At 34.5% G+C, this 19605-nt stretch overlaps 2 protein-coding genes across 2 annotated transcripts; both read left to right on the top strand.

The window, feature by feature from the left end:
* Positions 1-2343: 2343 nt before the first annotated feature.
* On the top strand, positions 2344-5479 carry LOC125680393 (protein amalgam-like). Its single transcript, XM_048919950.2, has one exon. It carries the CDS (start codon positions 2688-2690, stop codon positions 3783-3785), a length of 1098 nt encoding a protein of 365 aa, XP_048775907.1. The 5' UTR covers positions 2344-2687; the 3' UTR covers positions 3786-5479.
* Positions 5480-6793: 1314 nt separating this feature from the next.
* LOC125680388 (arylsulfatase B-like) lies at positions 6794-15491 on the top strand. Its single transcript, XM_048919945.2, has 8 exons — positions 6794-9089; positions 9540-9726; positions 11192-11361; positions 12330-12441; positions 12588-12683; positions 13044-13287; positions 13530-13684; positions 14018-15491. The coding sequence occupies exons 1-8, from the start codon at positions 8838-8840 to the stop codon at positions 14284-14286; spliced, it is 1485 nt and encodes a 494-aa protein (XP_048775902.1). The 5' UTR covers positions 6794-8837; the 3' UTR covers positions 14287-15491.
* The last annotated feature ends 4114 nt before the right edge of the window (positions 15492-19605 follow it).

Raw genomic sequence — 19605 nt, 5'->3', positions numbered from 1 at the left:
ATTTGAGATTTTTACAATTGGGTACCAAAATGCCCATTTTTTCCTTAAAATAATTAACGTTTTTGTGCCAACAATTTATATTATATGAATTCAGATTGATATTCTCTGTATAAGCACTGTATAACAGGGATGATTCTGGGCGATTCTCAAGTCTATGCCAATATAGTAAAATACTATATATCTATATGCTATATATCATTCAAACCAGAATTCATTGCGTCATGCACCTGATAGGCATATGATCCCAAGAATTTTTAGTGTAAAAAAAACTATTGAGCACTTTCTAACCCCTCCTCACGGACATCTACACTCCCCATAGTAAATTGCCGTATAAGGGTTGGTTGTACTCTGCGTTAAAAGCACGATTGTATCTTGCGTATGAATGGTTGTATCCAAATAACGTTTGGCCACAGCGTATTTGAAACTTACTTGTAAGACGATTAATTATTGAAATTATCCAAGGTATTCAGCTAGGAACGTGGGGACAGGTGAGATATGCCTGCTGTAGTTTCCAGAACAGTCTTAAATGTCTGATAAATACAACTTCAAAACAAATACTATCTGACTATAATAATGAGTGGGTACCTGCCCCACGTTCCTGTTTACTATGGAGAATCAAGTTGATGTGCGCATCAATGCACAGGGGCTCAGTTGTCAGATATTGAAGTTTTGTATTATTTGTTCCCGAATAATAAATTATATAATAAAATCCACCACCAAAATCCGCATTTTTCGTCGTTTAAAAAAAGGTGTATCGTGTACTTTTTTAAACGTACACATATGATACACTTCTTTAAAACGACGAAAAAAGCGGATTTTGGTGGTGGATTTATATATATAATTTATTATTCGGACGCAAATAATGCAAAACTGCAATTTATTATTCGGGAACAAATAATACAAAACTTCAATATCTGACAACCGAGTCCCTGCGCATCAATGTGGTGGAATTATTGCTGCAATATTTATTTTCGTGCTTGATTTGATGATTTCTTTAATTCACTTGAATATATCTTTGATTGATATAACAGTTTTGTATTAGGAATTACTGTGCTCATCGATTAATTTCTTTCAAAGAAAGCGACAATTCAATAGATAAGTGCTCTCTCTCTCTCTCTCTCGCCAACCAAATATCATTATCAAGATGGTCGCATCATATATTGTAATATTTAACAGAGCCAGTAAGTTCACTGGTATTAAACTGATGATAGTAACGATCGTTACTATCATCCCAAGATGGCGGAGGGAAATTCCGGAAAGACCACGTAACTTGCCTATGGTATTTAAACCCGAGCACAACCGTGCTCCGGGCTTCTGCTGAGCTAAACCTTGCAACAAGGTAAATATCGGGAGTTGCCTCACCCTGAATTTTTTATTATTGTTTCTTTATTTTTCCTATTTAGTTATATTTTTCTCCCAAGCCGCATTCATTCCCCGGGATTATTATTTTGGTATTTATCATACAATTGTTGAACTTCATCAAAGGTTTAAGACTTTATTTATTTATTATTTTATTTCATGTACTAGCCTCACTCTAGGCGGACTCAAACTTACCTGGAAATATCTAAAGGGTTGAATACTTTACATAACACCTATTATCATAAAAAAAAACACACCACACAACGCGAAGTAAAAAGAACATATCAACAGTAGTGGCAGAATGCCCATGCAACTACTTCAATTCAATTGTTGATATCATCAATTCATTGGAAGAGAGCAACAATTCAATCATAGCACGCATCAATTCAGCATTATACCATCTACAATTCAATTAATTCATGCGCGCAATAATTTGGATTTGAAGGTATCCTTTATTATTTGATGAGATCTTGCACTGATTGTACTGCTCATCAAATGAATTGATGATATCTTCAAATAAGAAAAGTTTTTGTTCATTTGGCACTCCGAAAAGAATGCGTGGTGTTTTGTTTTTCGAGCCGGATTCTCAAATTGGGCGGAGGTGTTTGCAAAAACTGCAAGACATACATCTACTTTGTAGTTAGTTTAAGAAATCATTATTGTGCCTTCCTTCCGTGCCGTAATAGATTTAATCGGACATTGGATCCTTTTTGTAAAAATAGGAAATGAACTCGCCTTGTCCAAAGCGGAAAAGATCAACATCCTGATCGTCGCATAGTAACACCTCAAATGCCCCGTTGGATGCGATGTAAATGCACATGGGTTTCAGCAAGAAAAACTAAATCATATTTTTCGATTGCCCCTTGAGTAAAAGTGGGTCAGTTGACGTGTTGTATATCTGTGAGGTTCCCAAAACACATATTGATTAAGTTTTTGTTGTTGTTGGTTTTTTTATTGTTTTGTTTGTTTGTTTGTTTGTTTTTTTATTTCTATTTTTTTTTTTTTTTTGTTTTTTTTTGTTGGTCTTTCTGTGTATTCATAAATACAATAATTCGGTTTCAGAATTAACATTAATATCTTCAAAATGTATGACTTTGAAATCTTGGTAGAAAGCCATATTAGACCAAAACAATAAATAGTCCTATGCATAAACTGGGTGTGCACAACACCTGCTCAACTCCAGATTGTTACGAATAGACTAATACACGAGTTAATCTGCCACATGACGCATGCGCATTATTAGACTCCGGAAGCAAAATTAGTCATTGGACATTTTGTTTGTTTTCAAAAGTCTCTTTCGTCGTTTCGATGTCGTAAATGCCATAGAAATGAAGAGACCAATATTTTTCGCTTGTGTTTTGATTACATTTGTTTTTGCGAACGATCCAGACGTCACAATAGATGAAACCAGTCCACCGACCAAGTTCACACCTTTGGAGAAAATTATGACTGTGACGAAAAATAGCGACGCTTACCTCACCTGCAAAGTTGAAAACAAACCACCAGATAAGGATGTCGAGTGGGTGGGTATACCAATGCAACCCGGAGCACCTTTGATATCTATTTCTATCGGTCCAGATTCCAAAGATCCCTTCAAGTACCAAATTGATGTCCCCTCCTCATTGCAATGGCGATTGAAAATCCAGAACGTGCAGATATCGGATGAAATGAAATACTACTGTCAAGTTTCAACTGGCGTGCAGAAGTATGCCAAAGATGTACGAACTCTAAGGGTTGTCACAGCGCCTCAAATTGCGGACTTGGAAACAGACAGTGATATGACCGTTAAGGTTGGGGATCCGGTGTCGTTGAAATGCAATGCGACGGGAAGACCATTTCCAATTGTGAAGTGGGAAAAGCTAGCAGGAGGTCTTTTACCAACTGGAGGGAGGGAGTACAGAAATTATGTCCTTGACCTTGGAAAAGCACAACCAGATCACCGTGGATCATATAAATGCACTGCACAAAATGAAAAAGGCAAAGCATACCGAATTGTTTCAGTGGTTGTCCAATTCAAGCCAATTGGTCGAGCAGTTCAGAATCCAGTACCACAGATGATTGGATATCGGAAGGACTTGATGTGTGAATTCGAGGGCTACCCCATTCCTTCATCAAAACAGGTTTCATGGTCAAAAAATGGCAAAGGTATCACTACAGGTGGCAATTATGAAACAACATACATTGAGGGTGCATCTGACAAAGTAAGAATAAAACTGACAATAAAGAGAGTTACCAATGCGGATTTTGGTTATTACCAGTGTATGGGTTCAAACGCAGAGGGAAGTGGAAGTGCTCAAATCGAACTCCAGTCTTCAAGTATTCCAACACCAGACTCCACTGGGCAAATAAACAGTGCTGGAATGTTAACATTTAGTATGATTTCAATCATGATGTTACTCTCAGTGTGCTTTTTGCATAAGCTTTAGATTTTGTCTGCAAATTTTCAGGAGAAACTTCATATACTGACTTTGGACTATGCAACCCTTTCCCACGTTAACTAATTCACAAGAAGTCGAACATGTTTTTGTTAAATTTTAAGAGTACAGAAATGATTTTACCTCTTCAGTGCTTATATCTTCCATTGATACTTTCCAAATGTATGGCCATTAGTGATTGATAATCAAAATACTTTTAGTTTGCTGGGATGGATGTTTGGAGAGCTATTGTCTTGGTGTCACACTTTAAGGGGAAAATGTTAACCTTGGCTATCTCTTTTGAATCAAGGGGATAGAGCTTTGATACATCTTTTATAAATGCCTCATAACCAAGCCATTCATTTGGTACCAAGACTTGTCAATTTGACCTATTGACCTTTATTTTGGACTTTGACATACTTTTCAAAAATGTTAATCTTGGTTAGATATCTTTTGAACCAAATGAATAGAGTCAGTAGATTCCTTCTTCCCAGCAAGCTATGTTGTCTTCTGACAACTTTTGTTATAATCAGTGAATGAACATGATGATTGGTCACTGTTGATTTTATAAGCACAGTTGAGTGTTACAGTGGTTAATGTTTAAATAACTGTGTATTGTGTTGTATAGGACAGAAGATTTAAACTCGAGAAAAATACTTTGCAATTTACTACTGTGTATATCTTATCAATGGCTTGGATGAACAATTGATTGAAGCATTTCCCAATTGCATATAATATCAATTGTGAAACAATTCAATCATAAAAGATTGAAAATTCAGCAGATTGACTTTTGATTATACATGTTATAGTTGATCATTCTTTCATTGCTAATATCCATAAACTTCATGACCTCATAAGTTTCATCTTACACCATATGTGTCATTTTGTATTTTAAAACGGACTCCATATTCTGTTTTCTAATATATAGAGAAACTAAGAGTTATGAAGTAAATTTATATAGTAAACTCATGTAATCATCTTTGCACCCAATGCATTGTACCCCCAGTTACTGCATATTAATTCAATGTGAACACTGACAGAAATTTTTGAATTTATGAAAATTTAAATCTGAACAAGTGCTCATTGATATCTCATCCCTTTGTTAGGTTTTATTATTGCATCGGTATCTCATAAATTTGACTACTTTATAATTAATGAAGATTTTGTGTTTTACACTTCTTTCTCAAAATATGTATGGTCTTAAATGGCATCAGAATCTAAGAGGCCTTAACATTTCTCTTTCCTTCAACCTTTTTAACATGTGGCTGTTATTCGATGCTTTTTAAAAGAAGTTATAGTTATGTGTATATAATACATGTTTTTATTTCTTGTTCATTCTGCATAAAATATTTCACTCTATTACATGTAACAGCCCAGTTTCATGGAAATTGTTGTAAAATGCATAGCATTCAAGAGTTTTAACTACAATTTTATGTTTTAGGAACTATTTTCATACTCATAATTTTTTGAGAACTGTGGATATACTTTATTTTTGTGTGGTTGTGAGGTGAAAATGAAATATAACTAATGCCATTTTATTGGAAAATGTGAATATTTTATACAAGATACATATCATTCAATAATGTCCAATTCACATTCCTTTTGTATACTTTGTACTACAATAGACTTGTATTTACATCTTTTTTTTTTTTTTTTAGCTGAAAGTTGTACATTATTAAAATAAATATGTTAACTAGAAATTCTCACTTTTGTCTCTTTCTGTTTTTTCGCATTTAAGAAAAGGAGGCAGTTCAAGGTCATGTCTGGTTTTCAAGTGGTGGATCTAAGGGGGTGTTCTCACATATGCCCCCGTAATCAGATAATTGGGGGTATACATAGATTTTGGTCTGTCCATTTGTTTGAAAGCTAAAAGTTTAACCATGGCCATAACTTTTGAGTGGAGATGATGGGCTTTCATACTTTGTGACGAGACCTTTCCTTTTGGTACCAAAATTTAAAAACTAACCTTGGCCACAACCTTTGAATGGTTAGTGATGGGGCTTTCATATTTCACGTGTGTTTTCAGGGGGATTTTTAAGGGTATGTAGGGGGTCAAAATAAGGCCACATTCCCAATGCTAAAAAAGCAGGTATTTTTTCCAATTTTTGCTTTAAAGTTTCCAAATCAAAACAGGGTAGCTAAATTGTTGGTACAGATTACAATTTTTGCTTCAATACCTAATGTTTTGGCCTCTGCTTATTTGAATGAGGTAAGGTTTGACCATTTTGAAAGTCAGAAGGAGTCCAAGTTTACCTTCATGCACTGGTTTGCTTTTTGTATGAAACGTTTTCCCCCAATTTTAAATAAACGCCGCCATTTTTTTTCAGGCCCCTGATATCAAGACCATCAAAAACAACCTGGTATTCCTTTTGACAAGAACTTTCTTGAGTAACAATATTTACTTCATGACTTTGGAGTTTTACTTACTTTTGATGAACTTTAACTGCATGTATTTTAAGGTTGTAACCCCCTAATATGTGTTGGAATATACTCTATAAGGTGGCATGCATCATCCTGTTTGTTACAATTTTGGATCCACCCCTAATGTCATCTTCACAAGTCAAGGATTATTGATTCGTTACCTCGTAATAACCCTTGACTTGTGAAGATGCCCTGATGTCCACATCATCGTACTATATTTAATCAAGTTTATTATGCCCCAAAACAGTAACTGTCATTGCTGTTTTCGCTGCTCTATTAAAATCTTGTGAAATATGATAGTTGGTGTCCTGTATGTAGATGTAATCAGGGTTTGGAACTTTATATTTTTTCATAGGGATAAAAAAAAACCGATGCCGCGTTGTTTTTTTTTTTTTTTTTTTTTTTTTTTTTTTTTTTTTTATATATATACAAACAACTGGTTCCCTTTTAAATTTTGCGCAGTAGCCATACCCACCTTTCGGAAGGTGATTGGTGGTGTCCTGTAGTGCAATAAGGTTTCAGAATTTTCATTTTCACCCTGGGATCCAAATAGGGTTGAAGAACGATGTTTTTTCTTTATAAAAAAAAAAAAACCCTGGTTCCCAGAACTCTGACATTAATTTACGCGCAGATCTAGCCAAAATCATCTTTTGGAAGATGATTGATGGTGTCCTGTAGATCATAGATGTGCGATACTTTTTTGAAATTTTCATCCCGGGGGTAGAAAAACTATGTTTTTTAAAACAAAAAATCACTGATTCCAAATCAAACCCTTGTATACATTTTACGCAGTACTTGGCTAAGCACCTTTTCGAATTCGAAGATAATCAGTGATGTCCTATATCGATGTGCAATATAAGGTTTCGGAATTTCCATTGTTACCCTGGGGTTTGAAAAACGTTTTTCTATAGAACTCTTCTGGCATTTATACATTTTATACAGTAGCCAAATCATCTTTTGGGAGACGATTGTGTGGTTATTTAGATGTGCAATAAATGTTTGTCATTTTTTTTTTTTTTTTTTTTTTACACCAGGGGGAAAATAGGATGGGAAAACGACAAACAAACACCTGGTGCTCAGTGCATTGTGTCATGTGTAACATCTTCACAAGTCAAGGGTTATTGATTCGTAACACCTCGCACTCGTTAGTTCGAGGTAACGAATCAATAACCCTTTACTTGTGAAGATGGTGTAACAAGAATATATTTACTTTGAACTCTCAAACATTTTAAAGATATTTGAACAATCAAAAAAATCATGGGGGTTGAGATGACCCCAGGGCACTTGTCATTCAGTATCTTGATATGTGCAGCAGGATCATATTTACTGTAGATTCCTTATTTTACGCGAGTACTTATTATCGCAAAATGACTCATGGATGTCAAATCGCGAGAAAATAAATTCGCGAGTACTCTGTTGATTTTAAAAGTGTTTCTGCATGTATTTTAGCAATATAAAAATAAAAGCGAGAAATATTTTTTCGCGAGTGATGTTCCTCGCGAAATTACGCGATAATGAATTTCTCGCATATATTTAGGAATTTACAGTATATGGTTAAGGGGTCATCACCTAGATTGGTTTAAATATATTTCATCAATTATAAAGAGGCCAATATCTTGACATATACAGCAAGAATATATATAGAGAGTAGAGTATATTCATGGTAAACACTTCGTGCAGGTATTAATTACTAACTTGTGACAGCATCTAGTCTATACTTCTAAAAATTGCAGTCATTAGCTTAAATAAATTTCAATGAGGATAGGAATTTAAAATAACTGAAACACTAAAATTCACACCGGATACTTTATGAAGCGCACTAGCTAATGCGGATGTATGTGAAGCGTTGCAGTTCATATTTGCAAAAATGACATTTATTTTTAATATTTAAATTTCTCTTTCATTTCTGTTGGGATTCCCATCTGTTAAAAGAGACGTACTACATTTATCAAAATTCAAACAGCATATATCGCCTCAAAACTGCAGTGCATTCATATAAATAAGTAGGACTAACACAAAAAGTGTTAAAAATGAAAATAATATTTAACAATAAACAACTGTAGGCCTATGAGGAAAATGTTTTATTACTAATTTGTTATACTGACATATTACTAATTTGTTATACTGACATATTACTAATTTGTTATAACATATCTAGATTGATGATTTATTAAAACAAATTGATAATTACACTATATACACTTATAACAGCTTATCAATCTCTTAGAATATATATATTTTTAAATATTTGATGTTCATCTAAAAAAGATACTGTGGGACCACAGGCACTTGTTTCTGTAAATGACTTATGACCTCTGTATACTAATAACGTGTTGCTATTAGTATACAGAGGTCATAAGTCATTTACAGAAACAATTAATATAAGCGCCTGTGTGTGGAACCCTAATATGCTTCCGTAATATTTGGCATTTGTTTTGAATCTTATAATATTGACATACCTGTTAAAAGTTGGTAATAAAAGAAATGTTGATTCTCAAAACAAACAAAATTTAAAAAAAATTCGGCAAGCTCGGGAAAGATGCCAGAAACGATTGGCCCGTTTCCCGTTTCTCGTTTTGTTTATAAAGCTAATCATGTGACTAGGTGTGTGATCATGTGACGAAGCAGTATACTAGTGAAAAAATGTTAAGAACGTTGCACGTTTTATTTGTTTTGGTGTTTTTGGCATGTTCAGTGCGAGGTAAAAGTGCACGACCACACATTTTGTTTATCCTAGCGGATGATTTTGGTTACAACGACATCGGGTATCATGGATCCGAGATAAAAACACCCAACTTGGATAAACTCGCGGGGGAAGGTATCAAGTTGGAGAATTACTACGTACAGCCGATATGTACTCCGACACGGAGCCAACTGATGTCTGGGCGCTATCAGGTAAGATTGATTACCAAATGAGTTGATAAACAGAGGTTAAAGCTTGAAAGGTAGTCAAAACTTTTGACATATGTACATAAAAGATATATCCCAATTAAATTATTTATTTGTCCATTTATTGTCAGCTTTTCAAATTTGACAAAAGCTGACAATAAATGGACAAATAAATAATTTAGTTGGGATATATATATATATATATATGTATATGCATGGTCTCTGCATGAGGATATCAAGTGTTTGTCAGGCTGGGACTTGAAAGTAATAAAAATCCTGTGGGTGTACACACTATAGTTGAGCTACTTCTATCCTGACTCTACCCATGCATTTACTAGTTAATTCACAATTTCATGACCATCAATATCAATGCCTTGACATAGGTTAATTTCAAATTTACTCTTGAAACTGTTTATTGTTAATGTTAGTATAATTAAAACGTTTTGCATTGATTAGATACATACAGGTCTTCAGCATGGTATAATTTGGCCGTCCCAGCCAAATGGATTACCCCTAGACAGTCCATTACTGCCACAGAAAATGAAAGAAGCTGGATATTCAACACATGCTGTGGGAAAATGGCACTTAGGTTTTTACAAGAAGGAGTACTTGCCCACAAGCAGAGGATTTGATTCTTATTTTGGTAACTGAATTAGCAGTTTTCTGTTATTACATTATGATGTGCCTATAACAATGTATGCTATTTATACATGTATTTCATTGAGTTATTATTAATAAGTAAACTAATGCAATTTAGCAAGTTTTGATATAAAACATTTAATGTAGTCAATTATAGAGTATATCATTAGTTATGTAGAGGAGTAACGGCAATATATGGGGTCCTTGAAAAAATCATATTGGGTGAATATGTTTTTTTCAGGACTCCATATATTTTCGTATTACATCAACAACTAACTGTAAATTCAAAAATTAATTCATTAATGTTTTCATATACCTATGATGTCATAATATGCACTGACTACTCTCCAGTGACAGGGTATACGTATTCTCATGACATCATAGTACACATGTGGTCAGTAAACCATGTGGAAGGGCCATATTGGCAATATTAGGTTAGTAAGAGACATAATATTGTTGTATGTAGTATTGATTCCAAGATTGTTATCAGAAGCAGGATAATATCAGAGAGCTGTTCTTTGATATTGCTTTAATTATTTAGCCTTTGATTCTCTCAGAGACTTGGTGTAATTACATGTATTTTGATTTTATATCAGGATCTTATCTCAGCGAGATTTGTCGATGCTGGATATTTGGACTGATGCCTCTCTAAATCTCCAACCTCGACGAATCTCGCTGAGATTATTCAGGATCTAGTTCAGACTTTCTGTGTTCACTTCACTATGATGTCATTATGATATACTCCATGATATGGCACGGATTATACTGACTCATTGACTTATAAGCATTTGATTAAAAATTGTGTGAAAAGTAAGCTAGCTGCTTGCCTATGTATCCAAATTGCTATTTGTAAAACTGAAAATTCATCAATCTAGATCTGTGTTACAGTTACAACTACCTTACATTTGTGCATTTATATGATTTTTCTCAGGTTTTGCAATATTCTCTTTCAAAGTGAGATATGCATCGTCGGAAACCCACGGTTGATTACGCTTCGTTCCTCTCTCCAGAGGGTTTCCGACGATGTGAGATATGATAAAAACATACTTATGTATCATGATCATGTTTTTGCCAAAATGAAGTCTGGAATGCTATTTTTGATGTATATTTATGTAATGAAACATCAGCATGTGCTTAGAATGTTAGAATACTGTAGGCTATTGTTAGGTCCTGATTTTAAGCAGCATACAAATCATGAATTTTATTGTCCTGATTTTAAGCAGCATACAAATCATGAATTTTATTGTCCTGATTTTAAGCAGCATACAAATCATGAATTTCATTGTCCTGATTTTAAGCAGCATACAAATCATGAATTTCATTGTCCTGATTTTAAGCAGCATACAAATCATGAATTTTATTGTCCTGATTTTAAGCAGCATACAAATCATGAATTTTATTGTCCTGATTTTAAGCAGCATACAAATCATGAATTTTATTTTGACTGTGCTGGTACTATATGTTTGTAGGATATTTGACTGGCAGTGAGGATTATTACTCCCATCATCGTTGTTACGGCAGGATGTGTGGAACAGATCTACGAGATGATACTGCACCGGCTAACTTCTCTGGGGTGTATTCCACACACTTGTTTACACAGAGAGCAGCTGACATTGTTAAAAAACACAACACTGATCAGGTATGTGGTACTGTCCTACAACATAACTCTAAATAGAGAAACTGTAGAGACATTTTATAAGCCATTCACAGTGTTCGAAATTAACCATAAACCAATAGACTGATGTCAAATGACACTGGTCTATGCCAATTGTAATTGAGATAGACCAAATTGTCTTTGCCGATTTTCTAGATTTAAAGCAATATAGTTATGCCCTGCATGGTCAGTCAACTTCTGATAAATGTTATGAGGAAAAGTAAAATTAGATTATTAATACATGCAGTGTACTTGATTTATGCAAATTACTGTAAAGAGTTACTTCATTCACAAAATTCACAAATACGTGTATTGAGCACATACAATGTGGTTTCATTAATTTTGAATCATGAATTTGTCAAAAAAATTGGTGTTCAATGAAAGATAAATCTGTACACAGCATCTCTTTATGTCTTCTACTTGAAGAACTGTAATTTGTGGGTCACTTAATTTCTTAGTCTTCCTTTACAACAACTTAATTGGTGATCCAATAAATAAGATACCCATTGTGTCATATGTACATGTATATAGAAGGTTTTAATTCTCAGTATTTGGTTGCCATTTTTTGTTATCAAAAGTTTTCAATGAATTATGGTTCAAAAATATTTGATGACAATGTGGAGGTTAACTGAGAACTCGGAAGTAATACCCATATTGACTGTGAACTCGGAAGTAATACCCATATTGACTGTGAACTCGGAAGTAATACCCATATTGACTGTGAACTCGGAAGTAATACCCATATTGACTGTGGATTAAATTGTTGATATCATCTGCTGATGATCTTTCTGCCAAGTCTTTCTCTAACCACATCTGAACTATATTGAAGTTAACATTTGTCATATTCATAATCATTGTGAACGAAGTCTGTGTGATTTGATGAAATTCATTTTTTTTAGTATTGTTTTACTGTTTGACATAATGAAATCATTACAACTGAAACATCATTACAGCCTCTCTTCCTCTACCTACCATTCCAATCAGTCCATGCCCCATTACAAGTACCAGAGAAGTACATACAGCCATACCTGCATATAAAAGATAAACATCGGAGAACTTATGCTGGTACAACATGATTATATTCTGTGTGTATCTTACTTGAAATGCAAAATCCCATGAAAGAATTTGATTAAAAAAAATTAATTTCAATGGAATGCTTAAAAAATCAATTTCAAAGAAATGATATCTTAATTAAACATACGTTTTATAAGGAATGGTTTCTGCTATGGATGACGCCATTGGAAATCTGACTGAAGTTTTCAAACAGAAAGGAATGTGGGATAATACTCTGCTGGTGTTTTCAACAGGTATGAATTTATACTTGGTACAGTAAAACTTGGTTATAAGGAATTTCTTGGTACACCTACATCTCCTTATATTCATTTCAGGAAGTTTTCTGAATTATATTGATGAGGAAGTTCTTGCATTCAAGATATTCTTGATAAAAATCATCTTTGTTGATTCTCATGAAATAAGTAATTTCCATACATTATTATTGCTATGTTTGATGCATTGCTAGGCAACCACATTGTCGAGTTAGATAGTGTGTATGTGTGTACTGTATATATATGAGTAATATTGCAGAAGGGGGGGGGGGGGGGGGACAGAAATGACTCTTATCCTATCTTGATTTTTACAGTCCATGTTTATCAAATCTCTACATTTAGATAATGGAGGTCAAATCCATGAAGGTGGAAACAATTATCCTCTAAGAGGATGGAAAGCTTCTCTGTGGGAGGGAGGAATGCATGGAGTAGGGTTTGTTCATGGTCAGATGTTGAAGAGAAAGGGGGTTGTTTCAAAAGATCTAATGCATGTCACCGACTGGTTTCCAACTCTTGTATCATTGGCTGGTGGTAATTTGAATGGAACAAAACCACTGGATGGTGTTGATCAATGGAAAACTCTAAGGTAGATCCATAAATATGAAAGCTTTAATGAAACACTTTGTACATTTTTTTTTAAGAATTCAAGGCTTATAATGTGATGCTTCAAAAGTTTTCAAAACAAATTAATAAGAGTCTGAAAAAAAAAGAAAAGATGATAACAAATATGCTAGAACATTTGTTTTTCCGATATCATGTAATCCACATTACAGTAATAGGAGGTTTAAATTACAGCAGTACATGTACTGAGAAATAATTTGTTTGCAGTGAAGGGTTGGCAGTGAATCCAAGGAAAACCATTCTACACAACATTGACCCCCGCTTTAGACCAGTAGGACTAAAGCTGCCCAATAGCCCATTTGATAATAGGATACGAGCAGCTTTAAGAATGGGTGACTGGAAGCTGATAACTGGCAATCCGGGTAAAGTATTTGTTTGGGTGGAGGTTTAATTCCTATCAAAATTATTTCTCTCTTGCAGAAATATCACCAGCTTTCTGTAAAATGCCACCAATTTAGACCTATGTTATATGCTCAGGGTCATTTAGGAATAAAGGCCCTCTATTGTGGCAACACCCACCTTTACACAGGACTTTGGTTTTCAAGGTTTTATCTGAAAAACATGCAACTTTCATTTCTAATGCTGAGAGCTTGGTGTACGAACATTTACTATTTTTTACCGCCTTAGACTTGTTGTATATTCAAATTTTATAGTCATTTCAAGTAATATTTCTTTTACAACGTTCAACCCTCCAGGAAATGGTAGTTGGGTTCCACCACCCTATATGAATTCATGGCATTTGGAAGCAGAAAATCCCTCTTCTAAAAAAAACATTTGGTTGTTTAACATTACTGCTGACCCTTATGAACATAACGACGTGTCCAACACCATGCCACATGTCGTGATGCAGATGCTTGGTCTCCTTGCTGAATACAACGATACTGCAGTGCCGTGCAGGTTTCCACCAGAGGATCCCAAGGCTGATCCAAAATATCATGGAGGATATTGGGGACCTTGGCAGTAGTGAAAATGTGGAGTTAGGCTTAATTTACTATGGTTGTCTATCACAGAGGTTTTTTTTTTTCTTTTCTAACTGATCAAGAGGGCGAAATATTTTGAAAGAATTTACCAAGCATGACCGATAGATTATTATGAAAAAGTTAGAAAAACTTTATTTTTTGCTTTTATTTCATTGTTGCAGGTAAATTATAAGGCCATTGGTCATGATTTTGTGCTGCTTTTCTATTAATTTGATAATTAGCTATACACCTGTAGGGTAGAGATTATTCCCAGAATTTGATTCCATTTTATTGTCCCCCTGTTGGTTCTTGGTGTATTAGTTATATGTCCCTGCAAGATGTGGTCCTTCAACCATTTATAAGAGTAAAATAATGTTAGTGTGTGAATTAAAACAGTTTATTTTAGACATGAACTCTAGTCAAGTTTAAAGGGCTAGCTGCAATTTTATATTTTTACTCAGTATGCATTTATTTTTCATTTATATACCCCCCCCCCTCCCCCAGTTGTTTACTTTAATGCAGACATTTTCAAGATACATGTACCTCTCAATTTTACATATGAAAAGCTGTTTTAGGAAGAACTTGTATGGATTGATTGGAAATCTCTTATATTCAGTGAAATGTTGTTTGTTAGTCTCATAGAGATCATAATACATATACTGCCCATCATTGAAAGCATAATCTTAAAGACTTTGTTAAATTTTGTTGCTTTTAACTCCTTTGTGTATTCTATTATTTCTTTGAGATCTGTGAACATTCCATTTATATACAACTGAACGATGTTAATTGTTTCTTTTACATAACTGTCGTTTATAGATATATAAATATGTAGTTAATTGTGAGGGTCCAGCCATTTGACCTCGTATGCAAGCTTTAGAATGTGACATGTTATTGTACTAAAGGAAAGGTATGTACACAAATATGCATGCGTATACATTTATATGGTTATTCTTTTATTATTAAAGTATATTCTCTTTAGATAAAGACTATGTTAAAATTTCTATTTGATATGTTTATTTTAGAAAAAAAAGTATTCAAATGATTCTAAGATGTATGATTTTTTTTTTAATGGAAAACGCATATTATGTAGAGCAACTTTGTAGAATAGCTACAGTTTCTTATTGCAAAGATGTGTTATGGGTAGGAAATTGAATTTTGTTCTCTCAAAGTTGCTCAACCTTTTAAAAATAAAAACAAGTATTTAGAATTACCTTTTTTTTGGGTCAATAATTCCAATGTTATTTATTACAATTGTTTTGATTGAACAAAGATAAATCTAAACGAGAATTTACACATCAATAAATCCAAAAACGCTATGTATACATACGCGCTTGAAAACAAACAACATAGTGCGGGGAAAGTATTCAAATTATTGAAGTTGATAATGCAGGGAACGAATTGGAATTATAAGAATCAAACACTTTTGCACTTTTATGTTAAGTTTGTGAGTAAAATGTCCAGAGTTTACACATTGATAAATTCTTCAAAAAGAATGTTTAATCTTATAATAACGACAGCAAATGACAGTGTTTTCAACTAGTAAAACAATAACATGAATGGTTGTAATTTCATCACACAAATATTTGCAGTTTGAAATTTCACACAAATTGTCATGTTTTGGGGGGCTGAATATCTCAACTCTCTATTTTGCATTGTTTATAGGAGTTATGAGATTGATCACTGTTTGTTATCTTCACCTTTCATCAAGACAATAAAAAATACATGCATTTCATTATGATGCAGCAAAATCACATAGATATTTTAAAGAATTCATTGATCACAATGCTCTCCCACGTATCATGGAGCAATTTAAACCTTGTACATGTAGCAGCATACTATACTACCATTCGAGGGAGGAAGGTACCTCTCAGACTCGGTATATGTGGCTAGCAATGATGAACGAGACAGGGCCATATGATAAGTGTATTATTTCATGTATCTAGACAATAGCTAACATAACTGGAAAGGAGCAGCCCCACACTAAGCCAGTTATACTCGTACAACTTGGCAATACCATTGTCACAAACCACATGTACACCCATTGTCTCCGTTCATACTATACTACCATTTGAGAGAGGAAGGTACTTTGACTCGGTATGAATGGCTAGCGATGATGAACGAGACATGCCACATAATAAATGTATTATTATCTAGACAATAGGTAACATAACTCACATAATAAATGTATTATCATATAGACAATAGGTGACATAACTCGCATAATAAATGTATTATCATGTAGACAATAGGTAACATAACTCACATAATAAATGTATTATCATATAGACAATAGGTGACATAACTCGCATAATAAATGTATTATTATCTAGACAATAGGTAACATACCTCGCATAATAAATGTATTATTATCTAGACAATAGGTAACATAACTCACATAATAAATGTATTATTATCTAGACAATGGGTAACATAACTCACATAATAAATGTATTATTATCTAGACAATGGGTAACATAATTCACATAATAAATGTATTATTATCTAGACAATGGGTAACATAACTCACATAATAAATGTATTATTATCTAGACAATGGGTAACATAAGGAGATTCTAGAAACTAAGTCGCTGAGGTGTTGGATAAATTTTGGAAATAAAAAGCACAAATCAATTTTCAACTCGGGTGATTTATTTTATATCATGGACAACCTACAAAACTCATAATATTCAAAAGTTGACAATGGCTGTGCTAACGAGGAATCCAGCTGATTCCATATTTTACTTCTACAGATATGATATATCAATAATGGAGGTATGTTGCATTATTCAGACATTCGCTAGATATTACAAATGTAGTTTCAATGATTTTTCGAACGCTGACATATCAGAGCAGTTAAATCTACAGCCGTTTTGACACTGAAACGAGTGTACATCTATCTTAAGGTCCGGGACCCCAGGGCGATGGAGAATGTCACACTGGAATCTTTGCATTCTGCCAGTAAAGGTTTCATCCTCCTGCGGCGGATTCAGACGCGTTGGCGGTTCTGTTTCATTTTTGAATCGGATTGCGATCTTCTTATTTCTGGTCTGCTTACTCTAGAGGATGGCACATACTCAATATCATTGGAATCAGAATTGGATGGCCAGTTTCCCGTCTCTGATTCGCTCCTGTGTGTCACTGACTCAGAGTTCTCATCAGAACCAGAATAATTTGTGTGTGGTGTTTCAGAACCAGATGATGTCTCAAACTCTATACTGTCGTCAGAACCCGAAGTACTCTCTTCTTCGCTTTTACTTGATTCTAAGCTATTCTCTACAAATGTCATTTTGTTATGAATTGTTGGCTTGTCATAACATGGCAATCCTCTCAGCTTTGGGAACACCCCGCTTTCAGCTGTCATTATTGGGTCAGAATCATTTAAAGATGTGTTTGACTCGCTACTTCCAGATGGAAAAAATTCCGACTCGCTACTTCCAGATGAAAAAAATTCCGACTCGCTACTTCCAGATGAAAAAAATTCCATGAGATCAGAAGCAGATATTCCATCCTTTACAGGATCGTATGAAACATCGCGGGGGTCATCCGTGTAGAAGCCCATGGAATCATCTGTATCTTCCGTGTTGTTGTTTTTGCTGTTGATATTCTTATTCGTCAAGTCTTTAGCTTTCGGTAGTGGTTCTTGGCAAATTGGATCGCTCTTCTGCTTGAATTGATCTCCTAACTGGTCTCCTAAATCTTCCATTGCTTTTTCCATGGGAACTTTTGCTTTGCCACCTTTTCTCTACCCACCTTATGCGTCCCTTTGTTTTGCCGCCTTTGAAAGTTTTAAATATTCTTGGATACTTTCCTTCCACTTCTGCAAAAAATAATGCTTATTTTGAATTAATTTGATATGTTACATTTTAAAAAAAAATAATGACCGGGAAGGATGAATTTGTTGGGAGAATAAAAACTGAGCCGTCCCGTGGGGATCTGGGTTAGAATAGATCCTCAGTACCCCTTGCTTGTTGTAAGAGGCGAATAAAAATGACGGTTCTTCGGAAGTCCGATGAGATCGCAGAAACCGAGGCCCTGTGTCTTAGCAGATGTGGCATGATAAAAATCCCTTCCTACTCAAAGGCTGTAAGCGCCGAGCATAGGCCTAAATTTTGAAGCCCTTTACCGATAATGGTGATGTCTCCGTATGAGTGAAACATTTTCCAGCTGGACGTTAAACAATATAAAACAAAGAAACAACAAAAACGGAGCTTGAAGGTCAAAATCTCCATTTTCATTGTTTTAAAAACAGCAGCAGGGGATCTGGTTTGTCATACTGTGATCTTTGTATTTACACCCACCCAGTAGATTTGAAACCTTTTCACATAAATGTGCCAAATATTATGTTTTAAAACTATTACACCTTATTTATTGACAGTTATAAAGAAACGGACACTGTGATTTGGGCACCGGACACTTTCAGATCTTCATTTACTGTATATTTCTATAGCTTCGATTCTCATAGCTTTATACTATTAATTCAGATAAGTTGCTTTCCTTTAAAAGAGCACTACATATGTGGACCATAGGTATATGTTCTAACAGAAACTTAATATTCTAGGTTGAAATAAAAATGTGTTTAAAAGCATTTTTCTACTCTAAATAAAAAGTTAAATTTAAGTTTCATATATGTACAGCTTCCAATAGTTATGTAGCAATATTCCATTATCACCTGCATAAATTATAATGTGTATACCCATGTATATCTTAACTGATTCGTTACGCAAGAGCTTGTTTTGCGTATGATCAATTTTTAAATCGAGTCAGGCTACTGACAGACAAGTTGATGGTGCAGGGTTCAACAGTGTCGTTTAAAGTCAGCATTTCGAAAATTCTATCAGCGTTTTAACGATCTAGTTTGCCAATACAACCTATCATTGGGTCAAATGCTGTCTGACATGTTTCATACCGTTTGTTAGGCCGTTCTTGGCACACTGATTTTGACTACGGATTATTCCGTTTACCTGATCAAGATATAGGGCTCACGGTGGTGTGGTCGGTCGACAGGGGATGTTTACTCCTAATAACCTGATCACACCTATGGTATATCCAGGGGTCCGTGTTTGCACTACTTTTAATTTTGTATTGCTCATACGAGTTATGAGATTGATCACTGTTCGTTATCTTCACCTTACATTGTACATCAACCAGCTGTATGTAACTGGCAACAATAAGGCCAGATTTAAAGGGGAGTGTTATGGGCGTTGCAACCCATCCACCCCCTTTGGTTTAATTTATTTTAATAATAAAAACAGTAGTCTTTTTTTGCCATTTTGCGCTCTCCATCAACCAACTTTAGGAGATGTACAGAATCCATTAGAAATCCC

The sequence above is a fragment of the Ostrea edulis genome, chromosome 2, assembly GCF_947568905.1.
Source record: "Ostrea edulis chromosome 2, xbOstEdul1.1, whole genome shotgun sequence".
In the NCBI taxonomy this organism is placed as follows: domain Eukaryota; kingdom Metazoa; phylum Mollusca; class Bivalvia; order Ostreida; family Ostreidae; genus Ostrea; species Ostrea edulis.
Note: the sequence above shows the minus strand (reverse complement) of the source record. Positions and strands in the feature narration are given on the sequence as shown.